We start from the raw sequence: 21,708 nt of genomic DNA, 5'->3' as shown, positions 1-21,708 counted from the left end.
AGACCCACTTTGCCAACTTCCTGAGTTAGTTTGATTATTGATGTTTGAGTATATTCTGCATCTCCATCCATCTCAAAGTATTGCTACCTCGCCTTAAAGGGCTTGTATTGGGTACACAAGTTCAGTCCTGTGGTTGACAAGTCATATGCAAATAATACATTAACAGTTTAATCAGTGTTGTCAATATTTGTACAAATATCCCAGAGTGTTTCTGAGGTTCTAATTAACACTGATAGGCCAAATTTGAGGGAAGCAATTGCTCACAAATGCCTACAGCCTGGGTTTAAGGGCCCAACCTAAGCGAGGGCAATACACAAGGGTTATGTGCATTTAAGAGATGCTATAGAGGCACACACTTAAGAGCTAGTATCACCCTGATCTCTTGCCCCAAGCCCTAGAAGCCTTATTCCTGCTCTTAGGGCCGGGGCAAGAGACCATGGTGACATCACAACTCATCTCTAATTAGAATAATTTCCAACTAATCGCTTGTAATGAGCTATCACAAGTAGGTAGTGCATTTAAAAAAGCATTTCTTTCATGCAAAGGGAACCCAGCAGCCATAACAACCACAATTTGTCACATGCAGCTAAAAATTAAATCTAATATTTTATTTTATGAGCAATTATCTGAAATCAATAATGAGCAGCTCAGCTCCCCATTGTCTTCATGGATAAGCCGTAAACTGGGGCCAGACTGACAGGTACGTCAACAGGCTCTGCACACACGACTCACTAAATTTGCTTCTCTATAATTCCTAAAAGTAAAATACTCGTAAGAGAGAATAAATTGGAACTGAAAACGTACATGTTGTATTTTGTTATGTTTAAGATCATTTTCATTCAATAAAATGAAGGTCATCTTCCTCTAACTTAGTTGTTCAAATTCAGAAATGTATTGGAACATGCTTCCCCTGTCTTTCGCTCCATTACTTCCTATCCTCTTTTCCGTTCCTCTCTAAAAACCCACCTCCTACAATCCTCTAATTGATTTAATCTGCTTATGAACACTGATTCACTAACTCTTATGTACGCTATTGATTGTTACTGTTTATGAACACTGATTGACTGATTACTCCCAGGAATGCATTTCATTGTTACTAGTTATGAACACAGTTTGAATGTTACTGTTTATGAACGCTGATTTGAATTCTGATTCATTATATTGTTGACTATTCTATGTAAAGTGCATTGGACAAAGGCGCTATATAAAACACAATAAATACAAATACAAATACAAAATAACACACGTGTATATCTCCACGCCACTTTTTTCTACAAAGGCAGTATGTGTTCACAAAAAATAATTGTTGAACTAATGTTCTATTATAAACAAAATGTTGCTTCATACAAAAAAGATGTTTAATGTATTCAGAAAGAGCCAAAAGGTATTATAAAGAACAAGTACCCCCAACCACAGGTTAAAAGGACAGTGCAGGTCACTTTGGACTTGCGTGACCTATTAAAGGTACTTGGCCTCTGCCCTCGTGCCTCAGTATGTCCACAGAATCTCTTGATGGCTCTCAATAGCCCTATAGGGTACAGTTTGCAGTACTAAATCCTACATTTATATTACCACAACTTCACGTTCCCATCCCTGGGCTAGAATTATGCAAACTATTAAATTCTGCAAGTTGTAGGCTTGGTAAACTTTAAATTGATAAATTGCCATTTTTTTAATTATAAAAATTGTTTTAGTTGATATTTCAACTTTTTCAATTATAGTTTCATTCAGATAAGAGATATTTTGTAACAACCTTGGTTCATCATATTCAAACATGCTCATTGATAAGTGGGCAGCAATCGAAGTCATAAGAATTGCCAATTAACACACTGCACACTGAGGATTGGGAAAAGGAAATCTCCAGAGCTGATGTAGTGATGTCTTGGAGACATAGAGTCACTTGAGGATTCTCATTATGCCTCATAGTTGTGTTAGAGCTTCTAAGCCTTCGCCTGCGTTCCGGAACTTGTCACCTTGCATGGTCTTCATGTCCTTCTCTATTTTCTGTTTACAATTGATTCTAAATTAAGATTTATTCTCTTTCAGCGGCATCATCATGTTTTCCCAGTATCTGCAAAAGTGTTCTTACGAGAAGCAAGTTGAGCGGGTCAAAGCCATCACAGAACTTGCTGAGAAGTGTTCTATGGGCATTTTAACGGCGGAATGTGGAAAACCACTGGTAGGACCTATGGGAATTGTTTTGCTTGCTGGCTTTGAATGCCAAGATTGTGTTGGTATTCACTGCCTTTCTTCCCACCAGCTAATTGACGGCTTATATACCCCCTTTTAGAAGAGAACATGTTGTGCACCACTTATCAATTAAGCAAAACAAAAGAAATTCACCAGCAGTTCAAAATGCCATACATTCATTCATGTGTTAAAACGCTACACACTTTTGGTTTACTTCATTGTCCATGGAGCACGTTAGGTGTTGGATAATAGGGGTTGCTTGTAACACCTACTGTGGCCAGAAACAAATGGTATGGGTGAAGAATGGAAGTTGGCATTCTCAGGTGGGTACGTATCTGTCAGTTCTTGCACCACCATCTCCACACTCATGCCTTCCAAGCACTGGTGGCCCATGTCACACTCGGGGGTGGCCAACATCTGCAATTGACACAGTTTCAAAGTGCAAGCTTTTATAGGAAGCCTCATGGCTGTAGTTTGCATTTTTTTGTCTGACTTTCAGGCCGATGAAAGTGATGTGTCCAGCTAATTGGTGGTGGTTGTGCAACAATTTGTTTTTTATGGGGTCATCCAACAGCCCTGAGAAGAAATATAGCCACCTTTGTATTGTCATCTGTAGATCTTTCACTTTATTGACCTTTCTGCAACATCCTGCCACTCAGCCTCTTGCAGCATTGGAGGTTGCTTTGAAGGTTAGTATTTAATGAAAACAAAATGTGATACAGGCAGCCAGACCGTTGCGGGTCCACGGCCACTACCAGTGGCCACATTGTCGTGTTAATAGACTTCGATCTTGCACCAGACCCTACATAAATGGCCATTTTCATTGTACTACGCCAAGATTGTAGTTCCATGGGCCACTGTCCATGGGCTGCTGTCATGCCAGAAGCCTCATTGTCAGGTGCATGGCCTCTGGCCATGCTCCAGGCCCCTGGCCATGCTCCAGGCCCAGCCAAGCCACCAGGTTTTTTGCAGTACACTATGCATCTCCAGGCTCTGCAGATCCAGATCTGGTGACAAGAACTACATGGCCTTCTTTTATTTTTTCCAGCATGCTTTCCTGCTCTGGTAGCAAACATATAACACATAGAATTCCAAGGACAATCAACAATAGAGTGTCATACAAAAAACTATAAATGTGGACAACAACAGGACAAACAGTGTCGACTCAAGCTACTTGAGTTTTGGAAGCATGGGTCGCATAACATCTTTAAATGTTGGCTCCGCCTACCCCAGGCCGTCACATTTAGTCGTGGCAGCAGATGCGAATCCGAGCTGTCCGTCACTGTCCGTCAGCTGTCCGTCACTGTTATGTGAATAGAATGGTATCAGGTAATATCATCCCCATATATATGGTCGCCGTAAATAATATCACCGGGAAAAGGTTGTGGCGATATTATATGGGGACAGGGGCAAAAAAAAAAATAATGTCCCCCGCATGTTCCATGCAATAATGTCGCCACAAAAAACGGCCATTTTTCGGCGATATTTTTGCATGGCGAGATTTTTGTGGCAACATTATTACATGGAACCAACAGAATTGTATCTACAAATGAAAAAGCCTTTACACGTGAAAATAAAGTATGTGCCCTTCAGTTGAATGCACCCTACCATTGTGTCATTCCGTTAAATTATTCTGTAAATACATTGAACAAAGGTCTCTTGTTTTGTATACAGGACCAATCCTAAAACTTGCCATTGTTCCATCTCGGTAACGATTTCAATAGTAATCCCAATGTCGCAGTGCCTGCCCTGTGACTATTGGCACATGGTCTGAATAAGGTTAAAAATGAAATGCAGTGACTCAAAATCTATGTGTATGGGCACTGCCATATGACTAAAACTAACATCTTCACTCATTTGGCTTACCTAAAGAGATGCAAAATGGGTAATTGACTGTATACACGGTCGACTCCAGGTTGTAATTGAAAAAAAGCTGTAATGGCTAGACTGTATACATTCCAGCCTGTTGCCCCATAGTGCACACACAGACACCCTTCCTCGCAGTTCGATTACGTGTGGTATTGATGTTGAGCCGTACGGCTAATGGTGTGCCAATTAATGCTCTACAGGCATGATGGCTGCCATATACCAGAGAGTGGCATATTTTTTTCCCCAAATCTTTTTATTAGTTTTGCATAAAGAACAAACAATAACATACCCCTCCGCTCCCCTCCCCCGGCAGCTGCATATTCCCATGCCTTTATCCATTCGTGGTGTCTTTGGTCTGGTGACATTCCAGGCCTGCACATAGCCAATAACCTCAATCGAACAATTATCATTTTTTGCGACCCCTCATTCTTCTCCCCCTCATCTCCCCATTTCCCTCGCTCCTCTTTCGTCATGGGGGTTTCAGATCTTTAATACATCTCATTTAACATTTCACTCCAGTCTGCCACCACCCCTTCCTCTTGCTCAGGGTCGTTATCTGTTTGCAGTATCACCAGTTCCACCATCCCCCACCTACGAGCGTCTACCATCCATTGTTCCACCGTAGGCCCATGGGGCCTCATCCAGGCTATGGCTATTTTCCGTTTGGCCAGTATCAACAAGAATTGGGCCAATAGGCTTTGTAGTTTATGACGCTTCACCCCCGAAATCATGCCCCATACACAGACCTTCGGGTTGCATTCATACCTGGAGCCCTGTAGCGATGTAACTGTTTCCCAGTAACCCGCAACAACCGCACATTCCCAGAGCATATGCCAGGCATTCGGGACTGAGGGCATTATTCATGGCATGAAATTTAGCTGGAGTAATATAAACTCTGTGCAGTATATTAAACTGAATCAGCTGAAAACAGGCATTTCTTGAGACCTTGCGAACATGTTCTCAGATTTGTATCCACTCCTTCTGAGAGATATGGTAGCCCTTCTTCCTTTTCCAATTTACCCATCACCGTTAACTCTTTCAAGGGTTCCTCCTTCCTCATCCCCTCGTAAATGCGAGATTTTTTGGCCCAACCTCCACCCTGATCCTTCAATACCTGCATCAACTGACTTACTTCCGGTTCATCCGGTATCTTCTTCCATGTAACAGCTAACCGCTTAGCCACCGTCCGTATGTCAGAAAATGTCCCTTTGAAATCCCGTACAACGTGCTCCATTCCATAAACGTCATTAACCTTCACCCCCAAACAGGTCCCCTATCGTCCGGCATCCTTTCTCTCCCAGCAGTCTGATACCTACCCTCCCAATAATCTGATGTAACTTCCCATCTGCACTACATCGTAAATCCGATGCCACAATGCCACAACCTGCATATGCCACATCCTCCGCGGAGACCTCTACAGCAACCCCACGTGCTGCATTGCCAAGTGGGGGTGGTCCAACAGGGTACGTCCCAAATACTCTGTGCCCAAGAAGGAGTGAAAATTCTCCACCCCCACAAACATATAGTCAAGGTGGGTCCGAGAGCCATTTACTCCGAGAGAAGTGAATATCCTCGCTCTTGCCCATGCTTCTCCCGCCATAACTCCATCAGATCCAAACTCCCCACCACTTTTTTTAGTGCTGCTGCTGCTTGTTGTTTCTGTAACCCCAACATCCCCGTGCTGCCCAAGTTCGAGTCCAGCAGGCAATTAAAATCCCCTGCCTGTATAAACAGGCCTGCCCTATATTCAACCACTAGATCCATTACTGCCAGAAAATAATCCCCATCGTCAGTGTTTGGCTCATATTAGTTCACTACACAAATTGCGCTCCCCTCCAGCGATCCCCTAAGCATCACCTTCCTTCCAACTTCATCCATCCGTACCTTTCCGACCTTAAAACAGAACTCCAGGTGTGACCCAGATCCACATCCCCCTGGCAAATGAAGAGTATGATGTTCCCACTATTATCCACCCCCACTGCCTCCAAAGCACCTCCAGGTCCTTCCGAACCATGTGAGTCTCCTGAAGTAACGCCACTTGGATCCCATTACCTGCTGATGCTTGATTTGCTTTCCCAGCACCCTTTTGCCTTTCCACGCCCCGATTTTCAATTCGTCATTCTCCATTTGGTGTCCCCACAAATCCTTATCCCACCTGTGCCTCCTAAACAACTCCCACAGCCCACTTTTTGACCACCACATCTCCAGTCTCTTCTGAGACTCCCCCTGCCCCAACAATTCCAACACCCCAGGTATCTACTCTAAGAACTCACAAACAGAGTCATTCCTGCATACCCCAGAGGCCTCTCCTCCCACTACTCCCCACCATACCCTCTGCCCCTCCCCTAACTTCCCCCAATCCTCCCCAAGTCAAACACCCTCTAATCCCATCCCTCCCTCGGCCTTTCCCCAACAGATCTCCCTCCCCTTTCACCCTCTACTGCCCCCAATCTCACCTCTCTCCCCCTCATTCTGATGGGCAAGTGATCAGTAGTCTAGGGTTGTGTCTCATTTAACCCCACCACACAAACAAAAACACACCTTGCTTCCATTACCCAGCACCTGCAACCATAGTCTTAATATTACCATGTAACCACCGCTCCTCCTGCTGGTTCGCAGCCCTCCTCCCACCAGAGTCTCAATCTCAATCCCCTGGCTTTGGCGTCCCCATCCATTCCCTCCCCCCGCAGGTCTAGACGCTGCGCTGCTAAGTCCAACCAAGTCCACACCTCGTGCAGTGTCATAAAGAACCAGGATTTACTATCCGCTATGATCTTAAGTTTGGCTGTAAAAAAACATCATATATCCAATGTTCTGTTCTCAAAGGCATCGTCACACGGCATCATATGTCCTCTGTTGCAACTCCATTGTAAAGTCTGGGAAGATTTGAAGCTTTGTGTTGCCCACCTCGTAGTAGCCCACCTTCCGGGACTCCTGCAAGATAGTGCCCCTGTCCAACAAATGTCAAATATTGGCCATTATTACTCTCGGCGGTCCCTCCACAAAGAACTCCACACGCAGCCTTTCCTACATCTCCGGGATCCCCACCAACCGGATGTTGCAATTCCGGGATCGAAATTCTGCATCCTACACTTTTGCTTCCAATGTCCTTGTTGCTCCCACTAGGCTAGCTACCTGAGTCTTAAGGCGTTGCAGATCATTCTCCACATTACTTACTCTTTGCCCCACTTCTGAGACCTTTCGCACACTTTCCTTAGGTCTTCCCTCACCAGGGACACATCCACCCCTACTTCTTTAATGCTTCCTTGTAGCAAAGTTTTCGTAGCTTGAATAGCCTCGATAAGGGTTTCCAGAGTCACTCCTCCATATCCCCCAGTGGCTGCCCCCTCTGGCAATTGGCCCACACCCTCATATTTCTGTTGTCTACTTCTGAGGTCTAAAAAAACATAGAACTGGTTTCCCCTACGTCTGGTTTTGGGCTGACGACACTGATTAATGCATAGTATTCTTGTGTTGATTTAAATATTTGTTGATAGTTGAATTGATTAAAAAGATGTTGCGTCTCATCGGAGTGGGTGGAGGGAAAGTCACAAACCACCGTAGTAAACAGGTAAAGGAAAACTCCTGGAGACTTGCCCCAAGTTATTACAACTTGTAAGTTTTAATTTTCTCAAATATCAAACAGCCCTTCCTCATGACACGTGTTTCGGCTGGTTTGCCTTTATCAAATCAGGGCATAATCTTAATAAATCATAAACCATCATTGTTACAAATAAAATTGTGTTGAAGTAAACAAAAACAGATATAGGAATACAAATTCAAAAATAATATCAAGAGATTCACAAAACATCAAGGAAAAACAAATTATTGTATTCGTACTGTATGTATATTTGAAACAATCATTAAATGTTACCCGTAATATTGCGCCTAACCATTTGTTGACAGAGATTGAGGGTGGGGTCTGGAGAGGATTGGTAGGGTGGGGAGAAAGATTGGGAAAGAACAGAGAGATTCATCCGGTCTTGTGTTACCATACACTGTTGATGAAATCATTCTCGACCATTATGGATTCAGAATATTTCCCCCAGGTCATCCCGTGCTTACCATCCATAATTGGTCAATAGTAAGGTTTTTATATTCTTGTCATGTGTTCGATACCTGCATAACTAAAATTAAAGAGAGTGTGTATTGAATTTCCTAATTCGCAATTGTAATGCAATTTAAATCTCTTATTTGTTAGCGCCTCTGTTAATCTGTATTGGTTATCCCTGTCATATGCCTTAGCGGTTCTCTAAAAAAGTCCTTGCTTTTGTGGCTATAGTCCTATTGGTTTCAAACATCGTAATCCTATTTAGTTAACAAGGTACTCCATCGGTAGTAAGTGAACTACACTGTCTCATTTACTTAACATGGTTTGTTATTCCAGTTGCAATCGTGTTAGCGGTCCCACGGCAACACCCGCTGCCTTTATTAAGTGGATCCACCATCTTGGAGGTGCATGCACCGCTATTTGGGATATTTACTAATTGTTATTATATATCGAGTACAGACATTTATATAAATCTGACCTCGTTGGTCACACTCCCTGTAGTAATGTATACATCTCCTAACCTTCCTAACTGTCAAATCTAGAAAAGTACAAAATAAGGCTCCTAAATTGATGTACCATACATATAAATATAATTATACTTGTCCGTCTTTTGTTGGCCCTTCACCATCGTGGCTGGTCTCAGTCCTCCTGGCCCCTTGGTCCCCACCCCTATATGCCCAGGGGTCTCCTCCTCTGTCCCCTCCGCATGGTCGAACAGTCCCTCACCTTTCTGGGCTTCCACTGCTCTGGGGACACCACCCAGTCCAGTAGCCTTCTCCTGGATTTGCCGCTCAGTGCACTGTAGGGTTCCTTCATAAAGGATCCTCTCTCCACTATGTGACTTTACTCCACCTGATCCATGGCACTCTCCCCCCAGGCACCAACACCAAGAACCCTTCAGTCTGCATGGGGAGAATATGCATAGGTGCGCTCCCTCTCCACTCTTCAGGCTTCCCAACTTCTTCCCAGTTTTGAAGGCATGCAGTGTTCATTAGACGATCTCAATGGGGCCCATATGCCGTGGCAACAGGGTATTTCACTTGCCTGTGATTGTGGGGCACATTTGACCCTTCCATTCTTGGGGCACCACCTGTCTTCAATATCCAGTCTGCCCCAGGGCTAGTAATGCCCACGCCTCCCCTTGCACTGATCCTCTGTTGTCCTGAGACTTGGTGGGGAGTTAGTCTGCTCTAGATAGAGTCTCACCGAATTATGTTGTGCAGCTCTGGCAGTTGCGTCTCCCGCTCTCCAATAGTCTCCGGAGCCTGGCGCTTCCTCCTCTGTGCCAGCTCCCTTCCTTCGCTTCGGTGCACCCCGGGCCACCCTCCAGCCCATGGGTGTCAGTCGCCACCACTGGGTGTCCGGCACCCGCTCCCCAGGCGTCCGTGCTGCCTGGTTGTTCATTAGTCTTTGCCCAATTGTTTCATCTCCTATCCCGCTAGATCTTCTCGGTCCATGCGGACCCGCTGGCTCAAGGGAGTGTGGCCAGGTCCGTACTCCAAGCGGGCCATTCCCTCCCAGCACCAAGGACCTTTCAATCTGCTCTGGGAGAACATGCATAGGTGAGCTCACTCTCCACTCCCAGGCCTCTTCCTCCACCCGTTCCTCTTCTGCACTTAGGGAGGAGCATGCCAATTTCCCAGCTGCTGTTGTGGCCTGGTCGAGACAACACATCCAAGTCGCTGCTGTCAGTTAATCTGCGAGGGTGGCAGCCATCTTGCTGTCAGCCACCGTGTTTTCTTGCAGGAAATGCGGGGCGCCGATCCAGGCTCCGGGCCCTTTGTTCTCCATCAGAACAGCCTTAGTCCAGCTCCCTCAGTGCTGCAGTGTGCCATAGTACATTTTTAATTCTGGTCGCGTTCATGTTGCCAGGATTTATGCAGGATCAAGGTCAGGAGGTAGCAGGAGCTCAGAGGGCTCACGACTGCATTGATCGACCGTTGGCCACGCCTCCAGAGAGCGCCATATTTAAAACAACTCAAGTTAACCGACATAGCGGTAAGCACTAGAAAGGTTCTACGTCTGTTCAACTAGCGCACAGACTAGCGGCCATATTGGGTATAAGGCAGGTTATTCAGTGGCTGCCGTGTAGCACCCAGACTGAGCACAGGTGTGCATCAAATTCATAAGTAGAGCTGGGTTCTCATCAGAGCCCATAGTCCCATTGGATTTGGCACTAGCAAATATCAAATGTTGTTATGCACCTAGATGTTAGGGTCACTTCCCATGTCTAATGTAAGACAAAACGCAAAGTGCCCATGTTCATATCCATTTCTATCTCAAGATCCTGCACTCATCTTGGAAGTAGACCAATTCAGATGTTCATTGAGACATGTGTTGGGGTATTAAGTTTGTGGATCCAGTGTTGTTTGGGCTTGAACAGCCTATTGGCCACTGAGTAATGACTGGCTTCTGGACGCAAAGTTTCAATAATGAACCACTCCAAATCGTTCTCTGTATGTCCCAGGTCAAGGTAATGTTTGACCAATGGTGCTTGTACGTAAGCATTCCTGATCTTAGATCTGTGTTCTGGAATGCGTGTTGTGGTAGGGCATGTGGTCATGTCACAAGAGCAGATGATAACATATATTGTATTTTTAGTCTGGCAGGGAGTAAAATATTTTAAAGTCCACATGATTTGATGATGCCTTGTATTGCTCTTCTAGAGTGCACGGAAAATCATAAATCATCAATGCAATTACGGAGCCAATAATTTGAACGCAGTAAGACGCAATAACGTGCAACCACACACTCTTAGAAAATAATGAGCACTTATACGGCTATTTATTCAAAGCTTAGAAGCAACCAGTGATAACATAGAAATAAATCACAGAAGAAACATAGGAATAAATCACAGAAGAAGCAAAGAATTCAAAAGGAAATACATCACCGTGAGCGTAACTGGATTCCTCATCTCGCCAGAAGCGGCTGGAAGACCCCGATAACAGCCAGGCCGAGAGCACAACAACCCACAGGAATGCCGGACGAAAGCGTCCCCCTCCGGCTGAAGTCTCACCTGACCGTTCCGGGGTTCCGCATATATGCACACTCCGAAAAGGGGTGGCGATTTCTCGAACCTTCTGGCAACGCACTTGCGCATTGATGAGCAGCCGTTGGTTGCCAGCTGGGTCAACCGACAGTACCCTCAAGGAGCAGAGTGCCTCCCTCCTCTAAAAACAAGCACCACGAAAAACAGTCCCATAGCTCATGACAAGATATAACAAAGTTAGCTTTCCCAGCAGAAATGTCCTTGACTGCATAACAGGTTTGGAAAGCATGTTTTCTTCAGCACCGTGAATCTAACTCTCAGCAAAATGCGTGCAGCTTTTCACTGCGGCATGAAGTAAATATCCATCATGGTTCCGAGCGCTCCCAGAATGCACTGCGCACCAGCGCCATGTTTTAGCTCAGGCATAACAATTCCACCCTTGGATATTTACCTTCCATAGCCCAGTGGCAGAGGAGCCTGTCTCTGAAACCGACGAAACATTAAAACTAAATTAGGAATGCATTGAATACAACAACGACAAGCTATTATGATAGCTAATATAATGCAAATGCAAGCAAAAGCGTAACGTAGTGTACCCCCAATATTAGGAATCCATGAAAATAACCAATCCCACCAATTCCCAGTATGATCTTGGGACACTTGAGAAATGAGATCCCTCAAACCTCGAATATGACTTTCAATGGATCGTGAATGGTCACTTAGATTGAAACAACACATACCTTCAACTGCATTACACCCTAAATTATGCTTTAGCAATAGATAATCAACAGCAGCTCTGTTTTGCAAAGTTGCTTTTCTAATAACTTGACTATCAAGGAGTAATTCGTCTAATGCCTGAGAAGTATGATTAAGGCATTTGACTACTAAACATGCTAATTTCATCAAAGATTTGTAACCCCCAGCAGCAAAACCCCAAACTCCCACTAATGAAAGGGTTAATGCTAGAACCTCAGCTTCTGATAACAAGTGTACATGTGAATCACAATCGGGAGATAGACCCACAGACTCGAAAGTTGACCTTTTGCCTCGAGTTATCGCTGGGTGTAAAGGAAAAATCATTAGTCCTAATCGAGTTAAGGCACATGGACCTCCGGAAATGTTAGCTGGAATATACGTCTATGTGATGTTGCCACATGAAAAGAGCCATCCTGTTGGAAGTTTCACATGATTCAAATGACTGGCAGCTATCACTGTATGATTACAAGACATAGTATTATTTACACTGGTACATGTGTGTGGCACTCGCGAACATAATCGCTGCTCAAACATCGTATTATTTTGCGGTTTGGTTAAATCGAGCTGTTGGCATTTGCCAATTTCTTGTGCATTGCATGTCATAAAGTAGCACACATCACCTTGGGTTAAATTATAGGTTATAACACGTGTCAAATTTCTCCATTTGAGATCGGTTTCCTTGCAAAATCTGCAGTACTCATAAACGGAAAAAGATTGCCTAATATCAGAATCTTGAACCAAAGAATCATTGTGTGTGACGCCGAAAATATGCTTTAGAACCGGAACTGGCGTTGACACTGCTACTAAGCATGTAGTTAGTAAGGCTTCAGCATTGGGCACATCAGTAAGACAAAAGTGCGTTATGTTGAGCACCTGCTGTGCCAGATATATCCACATATTCTCCGTTTGTGTAATCATGGGGGAATGTTTTCGCCGTCCTGAAGATGCCTCTCGCATCACTGGCATCAAGGTTGTTTTCACTTGCTCCTGACGTGTTTGCTGCATTTCACAAATCCATGTCTTCGGTCTGGCTGGCTTTTCGGCATCGGCATAAGGCTGCTTTTGGACAACATTACTCCTCACTATCAGTATCCCTTTGATCACTAGCACAAATGTGACATTCTTCGTTGGTAGCAGCATGCTGTTTAACTCTCCCAAATGGAGTCCATTTAGTACCACAATTGCACCAGCCAGACGCAGGATCTACAAGGCAAACCCAGAAAAGAGATATCAGTGTTGTACATCACTCTCTCAGGTAACATTTGTCTGCGGGCACATATTGCCATTTCTTTCTACCGGGCTCCATGACTAAAGCTACTTGGTCTTTGCCTGATGCAATGACATCTGTGGGCACTGGTGGGCCACTTGGCCTTTCCACCCACACCCTCGCACCCGGTACCATACTGTCTGAAGAGCCAAAACCACGATCCCCACGGGTAGCTAACACTGTAGGAGCCTCCCTCTTCTTAATCATGGACAACTTAACGGGAATGATAATCAATTGGGCCACCCGATCACCCTTGTGGATCGATCACAATTGGTCCCCACTATTCATCAGGATGACTTTGATCTTGCCTTGGTAATCAGCATCAATTACCCCTCCCAACACTTGAACTCCCTTTAATGCTAATCCAGATCTAGGGGCAATCCATCCCATATGCTCTGGGGGAATTTGTACTCCAATCCCTGTTTCAATTACAACAATCCCTCTTGGGTCTAATCTGATTTCTTCATGGGAATGCAAGTGTACTCCTGCTGACTCTGGAGTCGCTCGATAGGGAGCTAAAGAACCTGGGGTAATTTCCCAGTACAAAAGGGTTTCTCTGACTGAATTGGGTTGAATCTGTAAAGTAGGAGTCATTAGCCGCATCAAAGGAGTGTCATGCTCATTCACAGGCCTATTGTTTAATACTTGCACCGCATCAAACACACGATCACGCCAGCCTGCCAAATTGCCATCTCCAGATTTGTGCAGCTGTTCTTTCAACAACCCATTAATTTGTTCAATCAGCCCTGAAACAGCAGGGTAATAAGGCACATGGTATAGCCACTCAATGCTCTTTTCCTGGCAGTACTCCTGTATCAGTTTGCCTTTGAAATGTGACCCATTGTCACTTTGAATCTGCAAAGACACTCCATAATGTAATATGATCTGATCTAACAACCTGATGGTGTTCATTTGTGTTGCACGTTTGCACGGCAAAACCATCAGATATCCTGAGTATGTATCCACAATAGTGCATGCATACTGACAACCTTTACTGATTGGCATGGGACCGATATAATCAATCTGCCAAATTTGACCTGGTAGTTTTCCTCTTCGCAATGTACCCCGAACAATCTGAGGGATAGGTCTATGCTGTTGGTGTTGGCACACTGGACATTGCAAAATGATTGTTTTCACTACCTCTAAAGGAAGACTGATTCCAAACCCTCCAAATCGTCTTCCTGAGCCTCCGGATCCACAGATGAAATCTTGGTGTGTTTGTCTGCAACAGAATTAAACCAATGTTCTAATGAGTCTGTGTCACAATGCGCGTCCACATGATACACAGTGACTTCACTTTATAATAACATTTCTGCAATATCTTGCCACAGTTCTTTCCCCCACAACTCTTTTGAATGAATCTTCCACCCTTACTTTTGCCAGGTTGGCAACCACACCGCCAATCCATTCGCCACTGACCATGAATCTGTGTACACATGACATTGACCAGGGGTCTCTTGTTTCAATGCTTGGTAAACTGCGTAAAGCTCGACAAACTGACTGCTCTTCCCTTTCCCTGACGTTGTCAACATCTTTTTGTCTTGGGATTGTACGACACTGCTTTCCAGCATCGCTCAGTTCCCACATATCAGGCTGAGCCATCCGTGAACCAGGCATGCTCTATTTGCTCCACGGTCAAATCGCTGTAAGGTACTCCCCATTTCACAGGAGACTTGTGTTTTTCAGGCACTTCCGGTGGTATGTAATCTGAGGGCGGTATGTTAGCTACTTGCTCATGTAATTTTGCAACTCCATCCTTCCCTGATTTGGCTCTGTCTTGAATGTACCATTTCCATTTAATTATGCTGGCTTCTTAAGCATGTCCTATTCTGTGCGTTTTAGGAGAGCTCAGTACCCATTGCATGATTGGTATTTCTGGCCTCATCAATACATCATGGCCCACCGTCATTTGCTCGGTATCAACAAGGGCCCAATAACACGCCAGCAACTGCTTCTCAAACGGAGTGTAGGAGTTACCAGCATCGGGCAACTTATGACTCCAAAACCCCAATGGCACACGTTTTCTGTCCTGTTTCTGCCACACACTCCAGTTAGCATAATTGCCTTGTACAGACACATTTAATTCCACTTCGCCTTCCTTCAATGGCCATAAATCAAGCACCTGCTGCACGGTGTCTTTCGCCAACTCAAATGCTTTCTGCTGCTCTTCCCCCCACTGAAACTCATATTTCTTGTGTGTCACCTTGTAGAGGGGGGCCAACATCTGCCCTAAATGGGGAATGTGCTGTCTCCAAAACCCAAACAGCCCTATAAACTGCTGAGCTTGCTTTTTGTTCATTGGAGTGGTGAATTTAAGTATTTTCTGTCGGGCTTTTGGCACCATATCTCGATACCCATGATGCCACTGAATCGCTAGGAATATCACTGTTTCAGCTGGGCCTCCCACCCTTCCTTCTTCAATCCTTCCATAATGACATCTAACTGGCTTTGCAAACTGTGCTCATCCTTGCCCTGAATCAAAATATCATCAATGTAATGAGAGATTTGTATGTCAGGTTTACACGGTATCTTGTCTAAGTGCTCTGCCACCAGCCGGTGACAGATAGTCGGGCTATGTATGTACCCCATAGGTAACCTTGTCAAGGTGTACTGACGCCCACTCCAAGAAAATGCAAACTGCTCTTGACACTCTTCAGCAATTGGCACAGAGAAAAACGCATTGGCTAAATCGATCACTGCATACCAAGTCCCCTCAAACTTTTGGACATTCTCAATCAAGGTAATAGCATCTGGGACCGCGGGCACTAAGGGAGGAGTGTGTTTATTCAACTCACGGTAATCCACCGTCATCCTCCACGACCCATCCCCCTTTTTAATAGGCCAGAGAGGATTGTTCCATGCGGTGGTGATAGGGTGTAACACACCCGCCTCCACGTACTCTTTGATGGTGTCTGAAATTTCCTTGTGCCCCCCCAGGAATGCGGTATTGCTTCATTGCTACCCGCTTGGTTGCCACAGGCACTTGCACTGGGGGCATCTTCAATTTGCCTACGGTAATGGGTGTACAGATCAATGCACTCACCCCAAACTTGTACGTTTTACCTCCAAGTCCCAAAGTCAACCCTTCCAGAATGTCAAAGCCAATTATATATTCAGGTATCGGGACAATCAACACTTGGTATTTCTGCCTATTCAAATTGCCTATTTTCATCTCCACTTTCGTTTGTACTGCGGGGGTCTCCTTTCCCCCGAGACCTGTCATAGTAAATTGTTTGCCTTTAAATTGTGCTGGATTGCCATGAATCAGAGAGGCCTCCGCCCCGGTGTCTATCAATGCTCGCACCCCTTGCGTATTTCCTGGCCCCCAAAAAATCTTAACATCAACATGGGGCCACCTATCAACTTTTATGCGAGCAGACGCTGCCGGAGCTTGGCCGTAGCCCTAGTCAGATTTTGAATGAGTGTGACTTGACTCCGCCTCTAGCATTGCACTCACCACCATTCTCAAATCAGCGTATGTTGGCTGGTACGGGGAAGGTGTCCCCATAGACCCATCTTCTTGTTCTCCCGCAGGAGGAGCGGAAGGTGAGGTGTACCCCTGTGGCTTGGTTACTACCTGTTTCTTAACCTGTTTATAGCGCTCTTTGGCTGCAAGTGTCATGATCCATCGATCACGCCCCTTTTGGTCCTCCTGGTCCCTGGCACGTCGGGGGTTACTCACTGTAGTACACCCAACATGGCCGTATTCACAGAACGCCGTCTATCGACCTTTACGTCCATGCAGCACGTTCCATAAATTAACCACGCCCCTGCGGCTCTGCGCGTCTCAACGCTATCGTTAGCTGAGGCTAGACGTGCATCGCGTTGTGCTCCTGGAACTGAGTTGCTGCTTGAATTCCCGGACTCACTCCTTCTCCTTCCCTTTCCTTGTACCTATTTCCTTCCGCGTTCCGCGCACACCTCCCCTGTGTGCGCTCTTCCTTCCTGGTCTTCTTGGAGTTTCCTTGATCCCGGACGAAGAAGCTGAGCGAATCCTGGAATCCGACAACGACCGAGCGGGCTTATACAAGACCCGAACAGCACGGAAGAAAACCCCGGCAAAGGACCCCGCAAGGCAGCATAAACAGGTGAGAAAACAGGAAACCTGTGACAGATTGAGACGCCACCTGACTGAATTCGACACAGACATGGAAGTGGCCATCTAGAACCTTATGCGTGGCATCCAAGAGCTGACGACTGAAGTGCAAAATTTAAAGGCAGAGAACGCCGCCTTAAAGCAATTGGTGTTGTCCCGTGAATCCGCTATGAAAGGGAGTATTATACTGGGCGGCGTTGTTGATAAATATGATGGTTCCGCAAAGAGCCTTCGTGGATTCCTTGACTCATGTTTGGTCAACTTTACTTTCAAGCCTTATTATTTTTCTACACCCAGGGCTAAGGTGGGCTTTTTATTGTTCCGCATCTTTCTGGCAATGCCTTGACCTGGGCCACCCCACTGGTTAACTCTGGGGATTCTCTCCTGGATGATTACGATGGCTTCATACAGGCCCTTAAAACCATATTCGACCACCCAGAGCAGGTCTACAGTGCCCAGGATGCCTACTCGACTTTCAACAAGGAACCCAGGATATGCTTACGTATGTCACACGCTTCAAACAGCTGGCTAAAGAAGCAGATTGGTCCTCTGAAGCTTGTTTTACTCTATTTCGAAGAGGGCTAAACGAAGACATCAAGGATGAACTAGCCAGAGTGGCGCGCCCAAGTTCTTATCAGGCCCTAATGGATCTTGCACTGCAGATTGACTTTCACATTCAGGAGAGAAAGGCAGAGAAAAAGAAAAGCAAGTCGCCACTCCAGAAGAACCCCATTGGGATACTCTCGAACCCCGAAGGTATTTCCACTTCAAGTAACAAGCCTGAACCTATGCAGCTAGGGGCATTCCGTGGACCCATATCCTCCCAAGAAAGAATGCATAGGATCCATACCGGGTTGGTATGTATTGTGTATCAGACAAACATTTACTGAGAGAGAGCCCAATAGCCCCCCCACGGCGCTCGGGAAACGCCAGCTCCCGATCCTAAATGGAGCATAGGTTCGGGAGAGAGATGTCTGCTCCACATCAATTCCATCCTTGAACTCTCCTGGACAAAATTCTTTGGTGATTTTACAGGCCATCTTATCGCCATCCAAGAAGGAAACGCATCCCATCCTGGCACTGGTGGACTGTGGAGCTATGGGGATTTTCATAGACCAAGAATGGGTTCTTAAACACCATATTCCTTGCGAATCCCGGACTATCATGCAACCTGTAGAAGCTATTGATGGAAGACCCCTTTCTTCTGGACCCATAACCCTTCAGACCAAGGACGTCGAACTTGCCATAAACCACCATCGAGAAAGGATAAAATTTGACATCATCAAGTCGGCCCACTACCCAATGGTTTTGGGAATACCCGGGCTTCAAAAACACAATCCGTACATCAATTGAGCAGCGGTTTCCTTCTTCCTGGGCTCAGAATTTTGTATGTCCCACTGTTTATTGTCAGACCTTGCTCCGACACCATCAGAAGGACTTCCTACGAATCACCAAGGTACAATCTCTGTCTCAAACATTATCTGGGTTCCGGAGATATACCAGGAATATTCTGATGTCTTCTCCTCTGCCATTGTCCAGGCGTTACCTCCCCATAGACCAGAAGACTGTGGTATAGAAACGGACCCTTCCGCTGTAATTCCCTTTGGGAGAATGTTCATCTTATCCGAACCTGAAAAGAAAGCCCTTCAAAAATACCTGGATACTAATCTTGCAAATGGCACCATACGACCCTCTAAATCCCCAGCTGGGGCCTCACTGTTTTTTGTTCCCAAGAAAGACACCAAGGAACTCAGACCGTGTCTGGACTATCGAGGTTTAAATCAATGTACCCTTGAGGATCGCTATCCGTTACCCTTGATCTCGGACAATCTGGAGTCAGTAAGGGGCGCAGTTGTTTTCACCAAGTTGGATCTCAGGGGTGCCTACCATCTGATTCGCATTAGGGCAGGAGACGAGTGGAAAACGGCCATTAGAACAGCCTTTGGTCATTATGAATACTTGGTCTTGCCTTTTGGACTTGCTAGTGATTGTCTATCTGGACGATGTCCTAATATTTTCGAAGGACATTTCCAAGCACGAAGAACATGTAAAGGCAGTGTTACAACGACTACGCGAAAACAAGCTCCTGGCAAAGCCCGAGAAATGCATCTTCCATGCTTCTACTGTACACCGCGTAGCATTTGTCCTTAGTCCAGAAGGCATTGGAATGGATCAATCCAAGGTTAAGGCTATATTATCCTGGCCAAGCCCCACCTCTGTGAAACAAATCCAGTCTTTTCTGGGCTTAGCTAATTTCTACAGGAAATTCATACCTTCCTTTTCCGAGATAGCCCAACCAATCATTGTCCTGTTAAAGAAAGATGTTCCCTTCCTTTGGACCACAGCTCAAGAGGAAGCCTTCCAACGGTTGAAGACTGAGTTTACACAAGCTCCCATCCTGGCTCAACCTGATGTCAACCGACCATTCATAGTGGAGACAGATGCCTCCAGTTACGCTATTGGAGCCATCCTCAAACAGCTATTCGGGGACAGGATGGAACACCCCATCGCTTACCTTTCTCGGACGTTAACTCCCAGTGAAACCCATTACTCAGTCTTGGAAAAGGAACTGCTAGCCATCCGTCAAGCCTTCACCGAGTGGCGTCATCTACTCCTCGGAGCGAAACATCCTGTCCAGGTCCGCACGGACCATCGAAACCTACAAGTACTGCAGGCCTTGGAATGTAGGAACAGCCGTCAAGCTCGGTGGGCCTTCTTCTTTGCCCAATACCAGTTCCAGATTCACCACGTTCCCGGAACACAAAATCTAATAGCTGACGCCCTCTGTCGACGTCCAGACTACGAACCTCCGGGAGGTCGGGCATATCCCAAGATGTTTCCCCATACAATATTTGTAGCTCAAGCAAACAATCTCCTGGAAGACATTCGTATGCAAACTCAGACTTCGGAACTCTGGAAGGATTTTTTGAAAAGGACTCAATGGGATCTGTGAATCCAGGACGGATACCTGTTTAAAAATAACAACCTGGTCATTCCCACACAGAAACTATAACAAAAGATAATAAACCTCTGCCATGATACCCTTCACTCCGGTCATCGCGGCATTTCCAACACCCTACGTCTAATACAAAGACAATTCTGGTGACCCAGAATGAAGGCTGACGTTCTACTGTACGTGCAATCTTGTTCTGTCTGTAATCAAAACAAACATGACAACCAGAAACCAGCAGGACTCTTATTACAGCCTACACCACCAACAAGACCATGGGAAGTCATTGCTACAGACTTTATTGTAGAATTACCGCCATCCAGAGGGTACACCACTATCATGGTCACCATTGACTTGTTCACTCATATGGCCCATTTTACACCTCTGTATAAGTTACCATCCTCGTCAGAACTTGCTGGAATCTTCCTGGAACACATCTTCCGACTGCATGGACTTCCTTCCAAGATTATATCGGACAGAGGACCACAGTATATCTCTCAATTTTGGAAACACCTCTGCAGGATACTAGGAATCCAACAAGCCCTCTCCTCAGGATATCATCCCCAAACCACAGAACGAGTGAATCAAACCCTTGAACAATACCTTTGTTGTTTTTCTACTAAGGTCCAGGACGATTGGTCGCTTCTGATACCAGTGGCAGAATTCGCCGACACCTATTCGGACCATTCGGCTGTTAAAACCAGCCCCTTTTTTTGCAGCCATGGATTCCACCCTGCGGTATTACCTTCAGTCCTTCTGCACTCTACACCAGTTCCAACAGTCGATTCCTGGATTGAAACACTCATCAATGTACAGAGAGAAGCCAAGGACCATCTAGAAAGAGCACAGATCCAAACTAAGCACTATGCAGATTCGAGGAGAAGGCCAGGGCCTTCCTACACCATTGGGGATACAGTATGGCTATCCTTGAAGCTACTGCCCCGACATCTCAGACCGAATAAGTTGGCTCATCGATAATATGGGCCTTTTCCTATAAAAGAAGTCATTAACCCTGTGGCCTTTCGACTTAAACTACTAGACTCCTGGAAGAAAATCCATCCAGTTTTTCACAAATCTCTATTGAAGCCTTACATCCAAACCACCCAGACTAATCTTAGACCCAGTCCTGTGGTTGTCAATGACCAGCTAGAATATGAAGTGTGTTGAATATGTGACTCCAGATATAGACGAGGACAACTTCAATACCTGGTGGAATGGAAGGGCTATCCACCCAGTGAACGTACCTGTGAACCAGTCTCAAACCTTAACTCCCCCAGATTGCTCAGAAAGTTCCATCTAATACATCCAGGCAAACCCGGTGGAACGAGTTTTAGAAGGGGGCATGCTGTCATGATCCATCGATCACGCCCCTTTTGGTCCTCCTGGTCCCTGGCACTTCGGGGGTTACTCGCTGTAGTACACCCAACATGGCCGTATTCACAGAACGCAGTCTATCGACCTTTACGTCCATGCAGCACGTTCCATAAATTAACCACGCCCCTGCGGCTCCACGCGTCTCAACGCTATCGTTAGCCGAGGC

At 45.7% G+C, this 21,708-nt stretch overlaps 1 protein-coding gene across 1 annotated transcript in view; it reads left to right on the top strand.

The window, feature by feature from the left end:
- Positions 1–1,512: 1,512 nt before the first annotated feature.
- LOC138515210 (serum albumin-like) overlaps positions 1,513–21,708 on the top strand; it is a 946,494-nt gene continuing 926,298 nt past the window's right edge. The window contains exons 1-2 of the mRNA XM_069630169.1: positions 1,513–1,535; positions 2,047–2,179. Coding sequence (XP_069486270.1) covers positions 1,513–1,535; positions 2,047–2,179 — 156 coding nt within the window. The remainder of the gene's footprint in view (positions 1,536–2,046; positions 2,180–21,708) is intronic.

The sequence above is a fragment of the Ambystoma mexicanum genome, chromosome 6q, assembly GCF_040938575.1.
Source record: "Ambystoma mexicanum isolate Mex_15411 chromosome 6q, UKY_AmexF1_1, whole genome shotgun sequence".
NCBI classification, from domain to species: domain Eukaryota; kingdom Metazoa; phylum Chordata; class Amphibia; order Caudata; family Ambystomatidae; genus Ambystoma; species Ambystoma mexicanum.
Note: the sequence above shows the minus strand (reverse complement) of the source record. Positions and strands in the feature narration are given on the sequence as shown.